Here is a 17,138-nt window from a genome sequence, read left to right as displayed (position 1 = left end):
AGCAGAATAGTGAGTGCAGCTCTGGAGTATAATACAGGATGTAACTCAGGATCAGTAATGTAATGTATGTACACAGTGACTACACCAGCAGAATAGTGAGTGCAGCTCTGGAGTATAATACAGGATGTAACTCAGGATCAGTAATGTAATGTGTGTACACAGTGATTGCACCAGCAGAATAGTGAGTGCAGCTCTGGAGTATAATACAGGATGTAACTCAGGATCAGTAATGTAATGTATGTACACAGTGACTGCACCAGCAGAATAGTGAGTGCAGCTCTGGAGTATAATACAGGATGTAACTCTGGATCAGTAATATAATGTATGTACACAGTGACTGCACCAGCAGAATAGTGAGTGCAGCTCTGGGGTATAATACAGGAGGTAACTCAGGATCAGTAATGTAATGTATATACACAGTGACTGCACCAGTAGAATAGAGAGTGCAGCTCTGGAGTATAACACAGGATGTAACTCAGGATCAGTAATGTAATGTGTGTACACAGTGATTGCACCAGCAGAATAGTGAGTGCAGCTCAGGAGTATAATACAGGATGTAACTCAGGATCAGTAATGTAATGTATGTACACAGTGACTGCACCAGCAGAATAGTGAGTGCAGCTCTGGAGTATAATACAGGATGTAACTCAGGATCAGTAATGTAATGTGTGTACACAGTGATTGCACCAGCAGAATAGTGAGTGCAGCTCAGGAGTATAATACAGGATGTAACTCAGGATCAGTAATGTAATGTATGTACACAGTGACTGCACCAGCAGAATAGTGAGAGCAGCTCTGGAGTATAATACAGGATGTAACTCAGGATCAGTAATGTAATGTGTGTACACAGTGACTGCACCAGCAGAATAGTGAGTGCAGCTCTGGAGTATAATACAGGATGTAACTCAGGATCAGTAATGTAATGTATGTACACAGTGACTACACCAGCAGAATAGTGAGTGCAGCTCTGGAGTATAATACAGGATGTAACTCAGGATCAGTAATGTAGGTACACAGTGACTGCACCAGCAGAATAGTGAGCGCAGCTCTGGAGTATAATACAGGATGTAACTCAGGATCAGTAATGTATGTACACAGTGACTGCACCAGCAGAATAGTGAGTGCAGCTCTGGAGTATAATACAGGATGTAACTCAGGATCAGTAATGTAATGTATGTACACAGTGACTGCACCAGCAGAATAGTGAGTGTAGCTCTGGAGTATAATACAGGATGTAACTCAGGATCAGTAATGTATGTACACAGTGACTGCACCAGCAGAATAGTGAGTGCAGCTCTGGAGTATAATACAGGAGGTAACTCAGGATCAGTAATGTATGTACACAGTGACTGCACCAGCAGAATAGTGAGTGCAGCTCTGGAGTATAATACAGGAGGTAACTCAGGATCAGTAATGTAATGTATGTACACAGTGACTGCACCAGCAGAATAGTGAGTGCAGCTCTGGGGTATAATACAGGAGGTAACTCAGGATCAGTAATGTAATGTATGTACACAGTGACTGCACCAGCAGAATAGTGAGTGCAGCTCTGGTGTATAATACAGGAGGTAACTCAGGATCAGTAATGTAATGTATGTACACAGTGACTGCACCAGCAGAATAGTGAGTGCAGCTCTGGAGTATAATACAGGAGGTAACTCAGGATCAGTAATGTATGTACACAGTGACTGCACCAGCAGAAGAGTGAGTGCAGCTCTGGAGTATAATACAGGATGTAACTCAGGATCAGTAATGTAATGTATGTACACAGTGACTGCACCAGCAGAAGAGTGAGTGCAGCTCTGGAGTATAATACAGGAGGTAACTCAGGATCAGTAATGTAATGTATGTACACAGTGACTGCACCAGCAGAATAGTGAGTGCAGCTCTGGGGTATAATACAGGATGTAACTCAGGATCAGTAATATAATGTATGTACACAGTGACTACACCAGCAGAATAGTGAGTGCAGCTTTGGAGTATAATACAGGATGTAACTCAGGATCAGTAATGTAATGTATGTACACAGTGACTGCACCAGCAGAATAGTGAGTGCAGCTCTGGAGTATAATACAGGATGTAACTCAGGATCAGTAATGTAATGTATGTACACAGTGACTCCACCAGCAGAATAGTGAGTGCAGCTCTGGAGTATAATACAGGAGGTAACTCAGGATCAGTAATGTAATGTATGTACACAGTGACTGCACCAGCAGAATAGTGAGTGCAGCTCCGCAGTATAATACAGGATGTAACTCAGGATCAGTAATGTAATGTATGTACACAGTGACTGCACCAGCAGAATAGTGAGTGCAGCTCTGGAGTATAATACAGGAGGTAACTCAGGATCAGTAATGTAATGTATGTACAGTAACTGCACCAGCAGAATAGTGAGTTCAGCTCTGGAGTATAATACAGGATGTAACTCAGGATCAGTAATGTAATGTATGTACACAGTGACTCCACCAGCAGAATAGTGAGTGCAGCTCTGGAGTATAATACAGGAGGTAACTCAGGATCAGTAATGTAATGTATGTACACAGTGACTGCACCAGCAGAATAGTGAGTGCAGCTCCGCAGTATAATACAGGATGTAACTCAGGATCAGTAATGTAATGTATGTACACAGTGACTGCACCAGCAGAATAGTGAGTGCAGCTCTGGAGTATAATACAGGAGGTAACTCAGGATCAGTAATGTATGTACACAGTGACAGCACCAGCAGAATAGTGAGTGCAGCTCTGGAGTATAATACAGGAGGTAACTCAGGATCAGTAATGTAATGTATGTACACAGTGACTCCACCAGCAGAATAGTGAGTGCAGCTCTGGAGTATAATACAGGATGTAACTCAGGATCAGTAATGTAATGTATGTACACAGTGACAGCACCAGCAGAATAGTGAGTGCAGCTCTGGAGTATAATACAGGAGGTAACTCAGGATCAGTAATGTATGTACACAGTGACTCCACCAGCAGAATAGTGAGTGCAGCTCTGGAGTATAATACAGGATGTAACTCAGGATCAGTAATGTAATGTATGTACACAGTGACTGCACCAGCAGAATAGTGAGTGCAGCTCTGGAGTATAATACAGGAGGTAACTCAGGATCAGTAATGTAATGTAAGTAAACAGTGACTGCACCAGCAGAATAGTGAGTGCAGCTCTGGAGTATAATACAGGATGTAACTCAGGTTCAGTAATATAATGTATATACACAGTGACTGCACCAGCAGAATAGTGAGTGCAGCTCTGCAGTATAATACAGGATGTAACTCAGGATCAGTAATGTAATGTATGTACACAGTGACTGCACCAGCAGAATAGTGAGCGCAGCTCTGGAGTATAATACAGGAGGTAACTCAGGATCAGTAATGTAATGTATGTACACAGTGACTGCACCAGCAGAATAGTGAGTGCAGCTCTGGAGTATAATACAGGAGGTAACTAAGGATCAGTAATATAATGTATGTACACAGTGACTGCACCTGCAGAATAGTGAGTGCAGCTCTGGAGTATAATACAGGATGTAACTCAGGATCAGTAATGTAATGTATGTACACAGTGACTGCACCAGCAGAATAGTGAGTGCAGCTCTGGGGTATAATACAGGATGTAACTCAGGATCAGTAATGTATGTACACAGTGACTGCACCAGCAGAATAGTGAGTGCAGCTCTGGAGTATAATACAGGATGTAACTCAGGCTCAGTAATGTAATGTAATGTATGTGCACAGTGACTGCACCAGCAGAATAGTGAGTGCAGCTCTGGGGTATAATACAGGATGTAACTCAGGATCAGTAATGTAATGCATGTACACAGTGACTGCACCAGCAGAATAGTGAGTGCAGCTCTGGAGTATAATACAGGATGTAACTCAGGATCAGTAATGTAATGTATGTACACAGTGACTGCACCAGCAGAATAGTGAGTGCAGCTCTGGAGTATAATAAAGGATGTAACTCAGGATCAGTAATGTAATGTATGTACACAGTGACTGCACCAGCAGAATAGTGAGTGCAGCTCTGGGGTATAAAACAGGATGTAACTCAGGATCAGTAATGTAATGTATGTACACAGTGACTGCACCAGCAGAATAGTGAGTGCAGCTCTGGAGTATAATACAGGATGTAACTCAGGCTCAGTAATGTAATGTATGTGCACAGTGACTGCACCAGCAGAATAGTGAGTGCAGCTCTGGGGTATAATACAGGATGTAACTCAGGATCAGTAATGTAATGCATGTACACAGTGACTGCACCAGCAGAATAGTGAGTGCAGCTCTGGAGTATAATACAGGATGTAACTCAGGATCAGTAATGTAATGTATGTACACAGTGACTGCACCAGCAGAATAGTGAGTGCAGCTCTGGAGTATAATAAAGGATGTAACTCAGGATCAGTAATGTAATGTATGTACACAGTGACTGCACCAGCAGAATAGCGAGTGCAGCTCTGGGGTATAAAACAGGATGTAACTCAGGATCAGTAATGTAATGTATGTACACAGTGACTGCACCAGCAGAATAGCGAGTGCAGCTCTGGAGTATAATACAGGATGTAACTCAGGATCAGTAATGTATGTACACAGTGATTGCACCAGCAGAATAGCGATTGCAGCTCTGGAGTATAATACAGGAGGTAACTCAGGATCAGTAATGTAATGTATGTGCACAGTGACTGCACCAGCAGAGTAGTGAGTGCAGCTCTGGAGTAGAATACAGGATGTAACTCAGGATCAGTAATGTAATGCATGTACACAGTGAGTGCACCAGCAGAATAGTGAGTGCAGCTCTGGAGTATAATACAGGATGTAACTCAGGATCAGTAATGTAATGTATGTACACAGTGACTGCACCAGCAGAATAGTGAGTGCAGCTCTGGAGTATAATAAAGGATGTAACTTAGGATCAGTAATGTAATTTATGTACACAGTGACTGCACCAGCAGAATAGTGAGTGCAGCTCTGGGGTATAATACAGGATGTAATTCAGGATCAGTAATGTATGTACACAGTGACTGCACCAGCAGAATAGCGAGTGCAGCTCTGGAGTATAATACAGGATGTAACTCAGGATCAGTAATGTATGTACACAGTGACTGCACCAGCAGAATAGTGAGTGCAGCTCTGGAGTATAATACAGGAGGTAACTCAGGATCAGTAATGTATGTGCACAGTGACTGCACCAGCAGAATAGTGAGTGCAGCTCTGGAGTAGAATACCGGATGTAACTCAGGATCAGTAATGTAATGTATGTGCACAGTGACTGCACCAGCAGAATAGTGAGTGTAGCTCTGGAGTATAATACAGGATGTAACTCAGGATCAGTAATGTAATGTATGTACACAGTGACTGCACCAGCAGAATAGTGAGTGCAGCTCCGCAGTATAATACAGGATGTAACTCAGGATCAGTAATGTAATGTATGTACACAGTGACTGCACCAGCAGAATAGTGAGTGCAGCTCTGGAGTATAATACAGGAGGTAACTCAGGATCAGTAATGTAATGTATGTACAGTGACTGCACCAGCAGAATAGTGAGTGCAGCTCTGGAGTATAATACAGGATGTAACTCAGGATCAGTAATGTAATGTATGTACACAGTGACTCCACCAGCAGAATAGTGAGTGCAGCTCTGGAGTATAATACAGGAGGTAACTCAGGATCAGTAATGTAATGTATGTACACAGTGACTGCACCAGCAGAATAGTGAGTGCAGCTCCGCAGTATAATACAGGATGTAACTCAGGATCAGTAATGTAATGTATGTACACAGTGACTGCACCAGCAGAATAGTGAGTGCAGCTCCGCAGTATAATACAGGATGTAACTCAGGATCAGTAATGTAATGTATGTACACAGTGACTGCACCAGCAGAATAGTGAGTGCAGCTCTGGAGTATAATACAGGAGGTAACTCAGGATCAGTAATGTATGTACACAGTGACAGCACCAGCAGAATAGTGAGTGCAGCTCTGGAGTATAATACAGGAGGTAACTCAGGATCAGTAATGTAATGTATGTACACAGTGACTCCACCAGCAGAATAGTGAGTGCAGCTCTGGAGTATAATACAGGATGTAACTCAGGATCAGTAATGTAATGTATGTACACAGTGACAGCACCAGCAGAATAGTGAGTGCAGCTCTGGAGTATAATACAGGAGGTAACTCAGGATCAGTAATGTATGTACACAGTGACTCCACCAGCAGAATAGTGAGTGCAGCTCTGGAGTATAATACAGGATGTAACTCAGGATCAGTAATGTAATGTATGTACACACTGACTGAACCAGCAGAATAGTGAGTGCAGCTCTGGAGTATAATACAGGATGTAACTCAGGATCAGTAATGTAATGTATGTACACAGTGACTGCACCAGCAGAATAGTGAGTGCAGCTCCGCAGTATAATACAGGATGTAACTCAGGATCAGTAATGTAATGTATGTACACAGTGACTGCACCAGCAGAATAGTGAGTGCAGCTCTGGAGTATAATACAGGAGGTAACTCAGGATCAGTAATGTAATGTATGTACACAGTGACTGCACCAGCAGAATATTGAGTGCAGCTCTGGAGTATAATACAGGAGGTAACTCAGGATCAGTAATATAATGTATGTACACAGTGACTGCACCTGCAGAATAGTGAGTGCAGCTCTGGAGTATAATACAGGATGTAACTCAGGATCAGTAATGTATGTACACAGTGACTGCACCAGCAGAATAGTGAGTGCAGCTCTGGAGTATAATACAGGATGTAACTCAGGCTCAGTAATGTAATGTATGTGCACAGTGACTGCACCAGCAGAATAGTGAGTGCAGCTCTGGGGTATAATACAGGATGTAACTCAGGATCAGTAATGTAATGCATGTACACAGTGACTGCACCAGCAGAATAGTGAGTGCAGCTCTGGAGTATAATACAGGATGTAACTCAGGATCAGTAATGTATGTACACAGTGACTGCACCAGCAGAATAGTGAGTGCAGCTCTGGAGTATAATAAAGGATGTAACTCAGGATCAGTAATGTAATGTATGTACACAGTGACTGCACCAGCAGAATAGTGAGTGCAGCTCTGGGGTATAAAACAGGATGTAACTCAGGATCAGTAATGTAATGTATGTGCACAGTGACTGCACCAGCAGAATAGTGAGTGCAGCTCTGGGGTATAATACAGGATGTAACTCAGGATCAGTAATGTAATGCATGTACACAGTGACTGCACCAGCAGAATAGTGAGTGCAGCTCTGGAGTATAATACAGGATGTAACTCAGGATCAGTAATGTAATGTATGTACACAGTGACTGCACCAGCAGAATAGCGAGTGCAGCTCTGGGGTATAAAACAGGATGTAACTCAGGATCAGTAATGTAATGTATGTACACAGTGACTGCACCAGCAGAATAGTGAGTGCAGCTCTGAAGTATAATACAGGATGTAACTCAGGCTCAGTAATGTAATGTATGTGCACAGTGACTGCACCAGCAGAATAGTGAGTGCAGCTCTGGGGTATAATACAGGATGTAACTCAGGATCAGTAATGTAATGCATGTACACAGTGACTGCACCAGCAGAATAGTGAGTGCAGCTCTGGAGTATAATACAGGATGTAACTCAGGATCAGTAATGTAATGTATGTACACAGTGACTGCACCAGCAGAATAGCGAGTGCAGCTCTGGGGTATAAAACAGGATGTAACTCAGGATCAGTAATGTAATGTATGTACACAGTGACTGCACCAGCAGAATAGCGAGTGCAGCTCTGGAGTATAATACAGGATGTAACTCAGGATCAGTAATGTATGTACACAGTGATTGCACCAGCAGAATAGCGATTGCAGCTCTGGAGTATAATACAGGAGGTAACTCAGGATCAGTAATGTAATGTATGTGCACAGTGACTGCACCAGCAGAGTAGTGAGTGCAGCTCTGGAGTAGAATACAGGATGTAACTCAGGATCAGTAATGTAATGCATGTACACAGTGACTGCACCAGCAGAATAGTGAGTGCAGCTCTGGAGTATAATACAGGATGTAACTCAGGATCAGTAATGTAATGTATGTACACAGTGACTGCACCAGCAGAATAGTGAGTGCAGCTCTGGAGTATAATAAAGGATGTAACTCAGGATCAGTAATGTAATTTATGTACACAGTGACTGCACCAGCAGAATAGTGAGTGCAGCTCTGGGGTATAATACAGGATGTAATTCAGGATCAGTAATGTATGTACACAGTGACTGCACCAGCAGAATAGCGAGTGCAGCTCTGGAGTATAATACAGGATGTAACTCAGGATCAGTAATGTATGTACACAGTGACTGCACCAGCAGAATAGTGAGTGCAGCTCTGGAGTATAATACAGGAGGTAACTCAGGATCAGTAATGTATGTGCACAGTGACTGCACCAGCAGAATAGTGAGTGCAGCTCTGGAGTAGAATACCGGATGTAACTCAGGATCAGTAATGTAATGTATGTGCACAGTGACTGCACCAGCAGAATAGTGAGTGTAGCTCTGGAGTATAATACAGGATGTAACTCAGGATCAGTAATGTAATGTATGTACACAGTGACTGCACCAGCAGAATAGTGAGTGCAGCTCTGGAGTATAATACAGGATATAACTCAGGGTCAGTAATATAATCTATGCACACAGTGACTGCACCAGCAGAATAGTGAGTGCAGCTCTGGAGTATAATACAGGAGGTAACTCAGGATCAGTAATGTATGCACACAGTGACTGCACCAGCAGAATAGTGAATGCAGCTCTGGTGGATAATACAGGATGTAAATCCAGATCAGTAATGTATGCACACAGTGACTGCACCAGCAGAATAGTGAGTGCAGCTCTGGAGTATAATACAGGATGTAACTCAGGATCAGTAATGTAATGTATGAACACCAGCAGAATAGTGAGAGCAGCTCTGGGGTATAAAACAGGGGGAAACTCAGGATCAGTAATGTATGTACACAATGACTCCACCAACAGAATGGCGAGTGCAGCTCTGGGGTATAATACAGGAGGTAACTCAGGATCAGTAATGTAATGTATGTACACAGACTGCACCAGAAGAATAGTGAGCGCAGCTCTGGGGTATAATACAGGAGGTAACTCAGGATCAGTAATGTATGTACACAGTGACTGCACCAGCAGAATGGCGAGTGCAGCTCTGGGGTATAATACAGGAGGTAACTCAGAATCAGTAATGTAATGTATGTACACAGTGACTGCACAAGCAGAATAGTGAGTGCAGCTCTGGGGTATAATACAGGAGGTAACTCAGGATCAGTAATGCATGGTATGTACACAGCGACTGCACCAGCAGAATAGTGAGTGCAGCTCTGGAGTATAATACAGGATGTAACTCAGGATCAGTAATGTAATGTATGTACACAGCGACTGCACCAGCAGAATAGTGAGTGCAGCTCCGGAGTATAATACAGGATGTAACTCAGGATCAGTAATGTAATGTACACAGTGACTGCACCAGCAGAATATTGAGTGCAGCTCTGGAAGATAATACAGGATGTAACTCAGGATCAGTAATGTATGTACACAGTGACTGCACCAGCAGAATAGTGAGTGCAGCTCTGGAGTATAATCCAGGATCAGTAATGTAATGTATGTACACAGTGACTGCACCAGCAGAATAGTGAGTGCAGCTCTGGAGTATAATACAAAATATAACTCGGGATCAGTAATGTAATTATGTACACAGTGACTGCACCAGCAGAATGGCGAGTGCAGCTCTGGGGTATAATACAGGAGGTAACTCAGGATCAGTAATGTAATGTATATACACAGTGACTGCACAAGCAGAATAGTGAGTGCAGCTCTGGGGTATAATACAGGATGTAACTCAGGATCAGTAATGTAATGTATGTACACAGACTGCACCAGCAGAATAGTGAGTGCAGCTCTGGAGTATAATACAGGATGTAACTCAGGATCAGTAATGTAATGTATGTACACAGTGACTGCACCAGCAGAAAAGTGAGTGCAGCTCTGGGGTATAATACAGGATGTAACTCAGGATCAGTAATGTAATGTGTGTACACAGTGACTGCACCAGCAGAATAGTGAGTGCAGCTCTGGAGTATAATACAGGATGTAACTCAGGATCAGTAATGTAATGTATGTACACAGTGACTCCACCAGCAGAAAAGTGAGTGCAGCTCTGGGGTATAATACAGGATGTAACTCAGGATCAGTAATGTAATGTGTGTACACAGTGACTGCACCAGCAGAATAGTGAGTGCAGCTCTGGAGTATAATACAGGATGTAACTCAGGATCAGTAATGTAATGTATGTACACAGTGACTCCACCAGCAGAATAGTGAGTGCAGCTCTGGAGTATAATACAGGATGTAACTCAGGATCAGTAATGTAATGTATGTACACAGTGACTGCACCAGCAGAATAGTCAGTGCAGCTCTGGAGTATAATACAGGATGTAACTCAGGATCAGCAATGTAATTTATGTACACAGTGACTGCACCAGCAGAATAGTGAGTGCAGCTCTGGAGTATAATACAGGATGTAACTCAGGATAAGTAATAAATTGTATCTGGGGTATAATATCACTAGTACCCGGGGGGGGGGGGTCCCGCCGTCCTCGCACAGGTGACGGGGTGAGGGTTCCCGACGTCCTCGCACAGGTGACGGGTGGGGGGGGGGGGGGGTGTCCCGTCCTCGCACAGGTGACGGGGGGGGGGGTGTCCCGTCCTCGCACAGGTGACGGGGGGGGGGGGTGTCCCGTCCTCGCACAGGTGACGGGGGGGGGGGGGGGGGTGTCCCGTCCTCGCACAGGTGACGGGGGGGGGTGTCCCGTCCTCGCACAGGTGACGGGGGGGGGGTGTCCCGTCCTCGCACAGGTGACGGGGGTGTCCCGTCCTCGCACAGGTGACGGGGGGGGGGGGGGGGGTGTCCCGTCCTCGCACAGGTGACGGGGGGGGGGTGTCCCGTCCTCGCACAGGTGACGGGGGGGGGTGTCCCGTCCTCGCACAGGTGACGGGGGGGGGTGTCCCGTCCTCGCACAGGTGACGGGGGGGGGGGGGTGTCCCGTCCTCGCACAGGTGACGGGGGGGGGGGGTGTCCCGTCCTCGCACAGGTGACGGGGGGGGGGGGGGTGTCCCGTCCTCGCACAGGTGACGGGGGGGGGGGGGTGTCCCGTCCTCGCACAGGTGACGGGGGGGGGGTGTCCCGTCCTCGCACAGGTGACGGGGGGGGGGGTGTCCCGTCCTCGCACAGGTGACGGGGGGGGGGTGTCCCGTCCTCGCACAGGTGACGGGGGGGGTGTCCCGTCCTCGCACAGGTGACGGGGGGGGGGGGTCCCGTCCTCGCACAGGTGACGGGGGGGTGGGGTGTCCCGTCCTCGCACAGGTGACGGGGGGGTGGGGTGTCCCGTCCTCGCACAGGTGACGGGGGGGTGGGGTGTCCCGTCCTCGCACAGGTGACGGGGGGGTGGGGTGTCCCGTCCTCGCACAGGTGACGGGGGGGGTGTCCCGTCCTCGCACAGGTGACGGGGGGGGTGTCCCGTCCTCGCACAGGTGACGGGGGGGGGTCCCGTCCTCGCACAGGTGACGGGGGGGGGTCCCGTCCTCGCACAGGTGACGGAGGGGGTGTCCCGTCCTCGCACAGGTGACGGGGGGGGGGTGTCCCGTCCTCGCACAGGTGACGGGGGGGGGGTGTCCCGTCCTCGCACAGGTGACGGGGGTGTCCCGTCCTCGCACAGGTGACGGGGGGGGGGGGGGGGGTGTCCCGTCCTCGCACAGGTGACGGGGGGGGGGTGTCCCGTCCTCGCACAGGTGACGGGGGGGGGTGTCCCGTCCTCGCACAGGTGACGGGGGGGTGTCCCGTCCTCGCACAGGTGACGGGGGGGGGGGGGTGTCCCGTCCTCGCACAGGTGACGGGGGGGGGGGGTGTCCCGTCCTCGCACAGGTGACGGGGGGGGGGGGGTGTCCCGTCCTCGCACAGGTGACGGGGGGGGGGGGGGTGTCCCGTCCTCGCACAGGTGACGGGGGGGGGGTGTCCCGTCCTCGCACAGGTGACGGGGGGGGGGTGTCCCGTCCTCGCACAGGTGACGGGGGGGGGGTGTCCCGTCCTCGCACAGGTGACGGGGGGGGTGTCCCGTCCTCGCACAGGTGACGGGGGGGGGGGGTCCCGTCCTCGCACAGGTGACGGGGGGGTGGGGTGTCCCGTCCTCGCACAGGTGACGGGGGGGTGGGGTGTCCCGTCCTCGCACAGGTGACGGGGGGGTGGGGTGTCCCGTCCTCGCACAGGTGACGGGGGGGTGGGGTGTCCCGTCCTCGCACAGGTGACGGGGGGGGTGTCCCGTCCTCGCACAGGTGACGGGGGGGGTGTCCCGTCCTCGCACAGGTGACGGGGGGGGGTCCCGTCCTCGCACAGGTGACGGGGGGGGGTCCCGTCCTCGCACAGGTGACGGAGGGGGTGTCCCGTCCTCGCACAGGTGACGGGGGGGGGTGTCCCGTCCTCGCACAGGTGACGGGGGGGGGGGTGTCCCGTCCTCGCACAGGTGACGGGGGGGGGGGTGTCCCGTCCTCGCACAGGTGACGGGGGGGGGGGGTGTCCCGTCCTCGCACAGGTGACGGGGGGGGGGGGGGTGTCCCGTCCTCGCACAGGTGACGGGGGGGGGGGGTGTCCCGTCCTCGCACAGGTGACGGGGGGGGGGGGGTGTCCCGTCCTCGCACAGGTGACGGGGGGGGGGTGTCCCGTCCTCGCACAGGTGACGGGGGGGGGTGTCCCGTCCTCGCACAGGTGACGGGGGGGGTGTCCCGTCCTCGCACAGGTGACGGGGGGGGGGGTGTCCCGTCCTCGCACAGGTGACGGGGGGGGGTGTCCCGTCCTCGCACAGGTGACGGGGGGGGGTGTCCCGTCCTCGCACAGGTGACGGGGGGGGGTGTCCCGTCCTCGCACAGGTGACGGGGGGGGTGTCCCGTCCTCGCACAGGTGACGGGGGGGGTGTCCCGTCCTCGCACAGGTGACGGGGGGGGTGTCCCGTCCTCGCACAGGTGACGGGGGGGGGTGTCCCGTCCTCGCACAGGTGACGGGGGGGGTGTCCCGTCCTTGCACAGGTGACGGGGGGGGGGTGTCCCGTCCTCGCACAGGTGACGGGGGGGGGGGGGTGTCCCGTCCTCGCACAGGTGACGGGGGGGGGGGGTGTCCCGTCCTCGCACAGGTGACGGGGGGGGGTGTCCCGTCCTCGCACAGGTGACGGGGGGGGGGGTGTCCCGTCCTCGCACAGGTGACGGGGGGGGGGGGGTGTCCCGTCCTCGCACAGGTGACGGGGGGGGGGGTGTCCCGTCCTCGCACAGGTGACGGGGGGGGGTGTCCCGTCCTCGCACAGGTGACGGGGGGGGTGTCCCGTCCTTGCACAGGTGACGGGGGGGGGGGTGTCCCGTCCTCGCACAGGTGACGGGGGGGGTGTCCCGTCCTCGCACAGGTGACGGGGGGGTGTCCCGTCCTCGCACAGGTGACGGGGGGGGTGTCCCGTCCTCGCACAGGTGACGGGGGGGGGTGTCCCGTCCTCGCACAGGTGGGGGTCCCTCCTGTCACTGGCCGCCGGTACCTGAGCGGATCATGTGGCCGGAGTTGACCGGCTCTCCGGTGCGCGGGTGCAGCCAGCTCGTGCTCCGGCTCCGGTCACTGCAGAGAGAGGACACGTTAGTTCTGCCCCGGGCTCCGCTCCCGACTTCCCGCTCACTTTCCCGCCTTACTCGATGAAGAACACCCGTCCGTCCGCGCACACCCCGTACGACCAGTCCTCGGGTAAACTCTCCCGCTCGCCGCCGTCGGCCGCCATCTTCACCCCCCACCCGGGACCCGGAGGAGCGCGCGACCCGATAATGTGCGCGCCCCCGACACTGAGGTAACAAAGTGCGAGAGCAGCACGTGACCGCCCGCACCTGTCGCCGGGGACTACTGCTCCCAGAAAACCCGCACCCGTCACCGAGGACTACTGCTCCCAGCATACCCGCACCCGTCACCGAGGACTACTGCTCCCAGCATACCCGCACCCGTCACCGAGGACTACTGCTCCCAGCATGCCCGCACCTGTCGCCGGGGACTACTGCTCCCAGCATGCCCGCACCTGTCGCCGGGGACTACTGCTCCCAGCATGCCCGCACCTGTCGCCGGGGACTACTGCTCCCAGCATCCCCGCACCTGTCGCCGGGGACTACTGCTCCCAGCATCCCCGCACCTGTCGCCGGGGACTACTGCTCCCAGCATCCCCGCACCTGTCACTGGGGTCTACTGCTCCCAGCATGCCCGCACCTGTCGCCGGGGACTACTGCTCCCAGCATCCCTGCACCTGTCACTGGGGTATACTGCTCCCAGCATGCCCGCACCTGTCACCGGGGACTACAGCTCCCAGCATCCCCGCACCTGTCACTGGGGACTATTTACTGCTCCCAGCATCCCCGCACCTGTCACCGGGGACTACTGCTCCCAGCATGCCCGCACCTGTCACTGGGGACTACTGCTCCCAGCATGCTCGCACCTGTCACTGGGGACTATTTACTGCTCCCAGCATCCCCGCACCTGTCACCGGGGACTACTGCTCCCAGCATGCCCGCACCTGTCACTGGGGACTACTGCTCCCAGCATGCTCGCACCTGTCACTGGGGACTATTTACTGCTCCCAGCATCCCCGCACCTGTCACCGGGGACTACTGCTCCCAGCATCCCCGCACCTGTCACTGGGGACTATTTACTGCTCCCAGCATGCCCGCACCTGTCGCCGGGGACTACTGCTCCCAGCATCCCCGCACCTGTCACTGGGGTCTACTGCTCCCAGCATGCCCGCACCTGTCACCGGGGACTACAGCTCCCAGCATCCCCGCACCTGTCACCGGGGACTATTTACTGCTCCCAGCATCTCCGCACCTGTCACCGGGGACTACTGCTCCCAGCATGCCCGCACCTGTCACTGGGGACTACTGCTCCCAGCATGCCCGCACCTGTCACTGGGGACTATTTACTGCTCCCAGCATCCCCGCACCTGTCACCGGGGACTACTGCTCCCAGCATCCCCGCACCTGTCACTGGGGTCTACTGCTCCCAGCATGCCCGCACCTGTCACTGGGGTCTACTGCTCCCAGCATGCCCGCACCTGTCTCCGGGGACTACTGCTCCCAGCATGCCCGCACCTGTCACCGGGGACTACTGCTCCCAGCATGCCCGCACCTGTCACTGGGGTCTACTGCTCCCAGCATGCCCGCACCTGTCACTGGGGACTACTGCCCCCAGCATCCCCGCACCTGTCACTGGGGTCTACTGCTCCCAGCATGCCCGCACCTGTCACCGAGGACTACTGCTCCCAGCATGCCCGCACCTGTCACCGAGGACTACTGCTCCCAGCATGCCCGCACCTGTTACCGGGGACTACTGCTCCCAGCATGCCCGCACCTGTCACCGGGGACTACTGCCCCCAGCATGCCCGCACCTGTCACCGGGGACTACTGCTCCCAGCATGCCCGCACCTGTCACCGGGGACTACTGCCCCCAGCATCCCCGCACCTGTCACCGAGGACTACTGCTCCCAGCATGCCCACTCCTGTCACCGAGGACTACTGCTCCCAGCATGCCCGCTCCTGTCACCGAGGACTACAGCTCCCAGCATCCCCGCACCTGTCACCGAGGACTACAGCTCCCAGCATCCCCGCACCTGTCACCGAGGACTACTGCTCCCAGCATCCCCGCACCTGTCACCGGGGACTACTGCTCCCAGCATCCCCGCACCTTTCACTGAGGACTACTGCTCCCAGCATCCCCGCACCTGTCGCCGGGGACTACTGCTCCCAGCATCCCCGCACCTGTCGCCGAGGACTACTGCTCCCAGCATGCCCGCACCTGTCACCGGGGACTACTGCTCCCAGCATCCCCGCACCTGTCACTGGGGACTACTGCTCTCAGCATGCCCACACCTGTCACCGAGGACTACTGCTCCCAGCATGCCCGCACCTGTCACCGAGGACTACTGCTCCCAGCATGCCCGCACCTGTCACCGGGGACTACTGCTCCCAGCATGCCCGCACCTGTCACCGAGGACTACAGCTCCCAGCATGCCCGCACCTGTCACCGGGTTCTACTGCTCCCAGCATGCTCGCACCTGTCACTGGGGACTACTGCTCCCAGCATGCTCGCACCTGTCACCGGGGACTACTGCTCCCAGCATGCCCGCTCCTGTCACCGGGGATTATTTACTGCTCCCAGCATGCCCGCTCCTGTCACTGGGGACTACTGCTCCCAGCATGCCCGCACCTGTCACCGGGGACTACTGCCCCCAGCATCCCCGCACCTGTGACCGAGGACTACTGCTCCCAGCATGCCCGCTCCTGTCACCGAGGACTACAGCTCCCAGCATGCTCGCACCTGTCACTGGGGTATACTGCTCCCAGCATCCCCGCACCTGTCACCGGGGACTACTGCTCCCAGCATGCCCGCTCCTGTCACCGGGGATTATTTACTGCTCCCAGCATGCTCGCACCTGTCACTGGGGACTACTGCTCCCAGCATGCCCGCACCTGTCACCGGGGACTACTGCCCCCAGCATCCCCGCACCTGTCACCGGGGACTACTCTTCCCAGCATGCCCGCACCTGTCACCGAGGACTACTGCCCCCAGCATCCCCGCACCTGTCACCGGGGACTACTGCCCCCAGCATCCCCACACCTGTCACCGGGGACTACTGCCCCCAGCATCCCCGCTCCTGTCACCGGGGACTACTGCTCCCAGCATGCCCGCTCCTGTCACCGAGGACTACTGCTCCCAGCATGCCCGCTCCTGTCACCGAGGACTACAGCTCCGAGCATGCTCGCACCTGTCACCGGGGACTATTTACTGCTCCCAGCATGCCCGCTCCTGTCACCGAGGACTACAGCTCCGAGCATGCTCGCACCTGTCACTGGGGACTACTGCTCCCAGCATGCCCACATCTGTCACTGAAGACTACTGCTCCCAGCATGCCCACATCTGTCACTGAAGACTACTGCTCCCAGCATGCCTACATCTGTCACTGAAGACTACTGCTCCCAGCATGCCCACACCTGTCACCGGTGACTACTGCTCCCAGCAACCCTGCACCCTGGGACTGACGTGGTGGCTCT

The 17,138-nt window shown here is 53.1% G+C and overlaps 1 protein-coding gene across 4 annotated transcripts in view; it reads right to left on the bottom strand.

The window, feature by feature from the left end:
* The window catches only part of PLEKHA7 (pleckstrin homology domain containing A7), a 374,164-nt gene extending 360,260 nt beyond the window's left edge, over positions 1 to 13,904 (bottom strand). For 3 of the 4 annotated variants that reach the window (XM_073659044.1, XM_073659045.1, XM_073659046.1), the window contains exons 1-2: positions 13,746 to 13,903; positions 13,598 to 13,674 (exon numbers count right to left, since the gene is read on the bottom strand). In XM_073659044.1, the coding sequence (XP_073515145.1) occupies positions 13,598 to 13,674; positions 13,746 to 13,831 (163 nt within the window). In that variant the 5' untranslated portion in view covers positions 13,832 to 13,903. Of the gene's footprint in view, positions 1 to 13,597; positions 13,675 to 13,745 lie in introns of all 4 variants that reach the window. The other variant, XM_073659050.1, reaches the window with a different exon arrangement.
* Between the last annotated feature and the right edge of the window lie 3,234 nt (positions 13,905 to 17,138).

This window comes from Phyllobates terribilis, unplaced genomic scaffold (genome assembly GCF_046119375.1).
Source record: "Phyllobates terribilis strain yellow unplaced genomic scaffold, ASM4611937v1 Scaffold_13__5_contigs__length_258822181, whole genome shotgun sequence".
Taxonomy (NCBI): Eukaryota; Metazoa; Chordata; class Amphibia; order Anura; family Dendrobatidae; genus Phyllobates; species Phyllobates terribilis.
The sequence above is the reverse complement of the archived record's forward strand: the minus strand, read 5'-3'. Positions and strand labels throughout refer to the sequence as shown.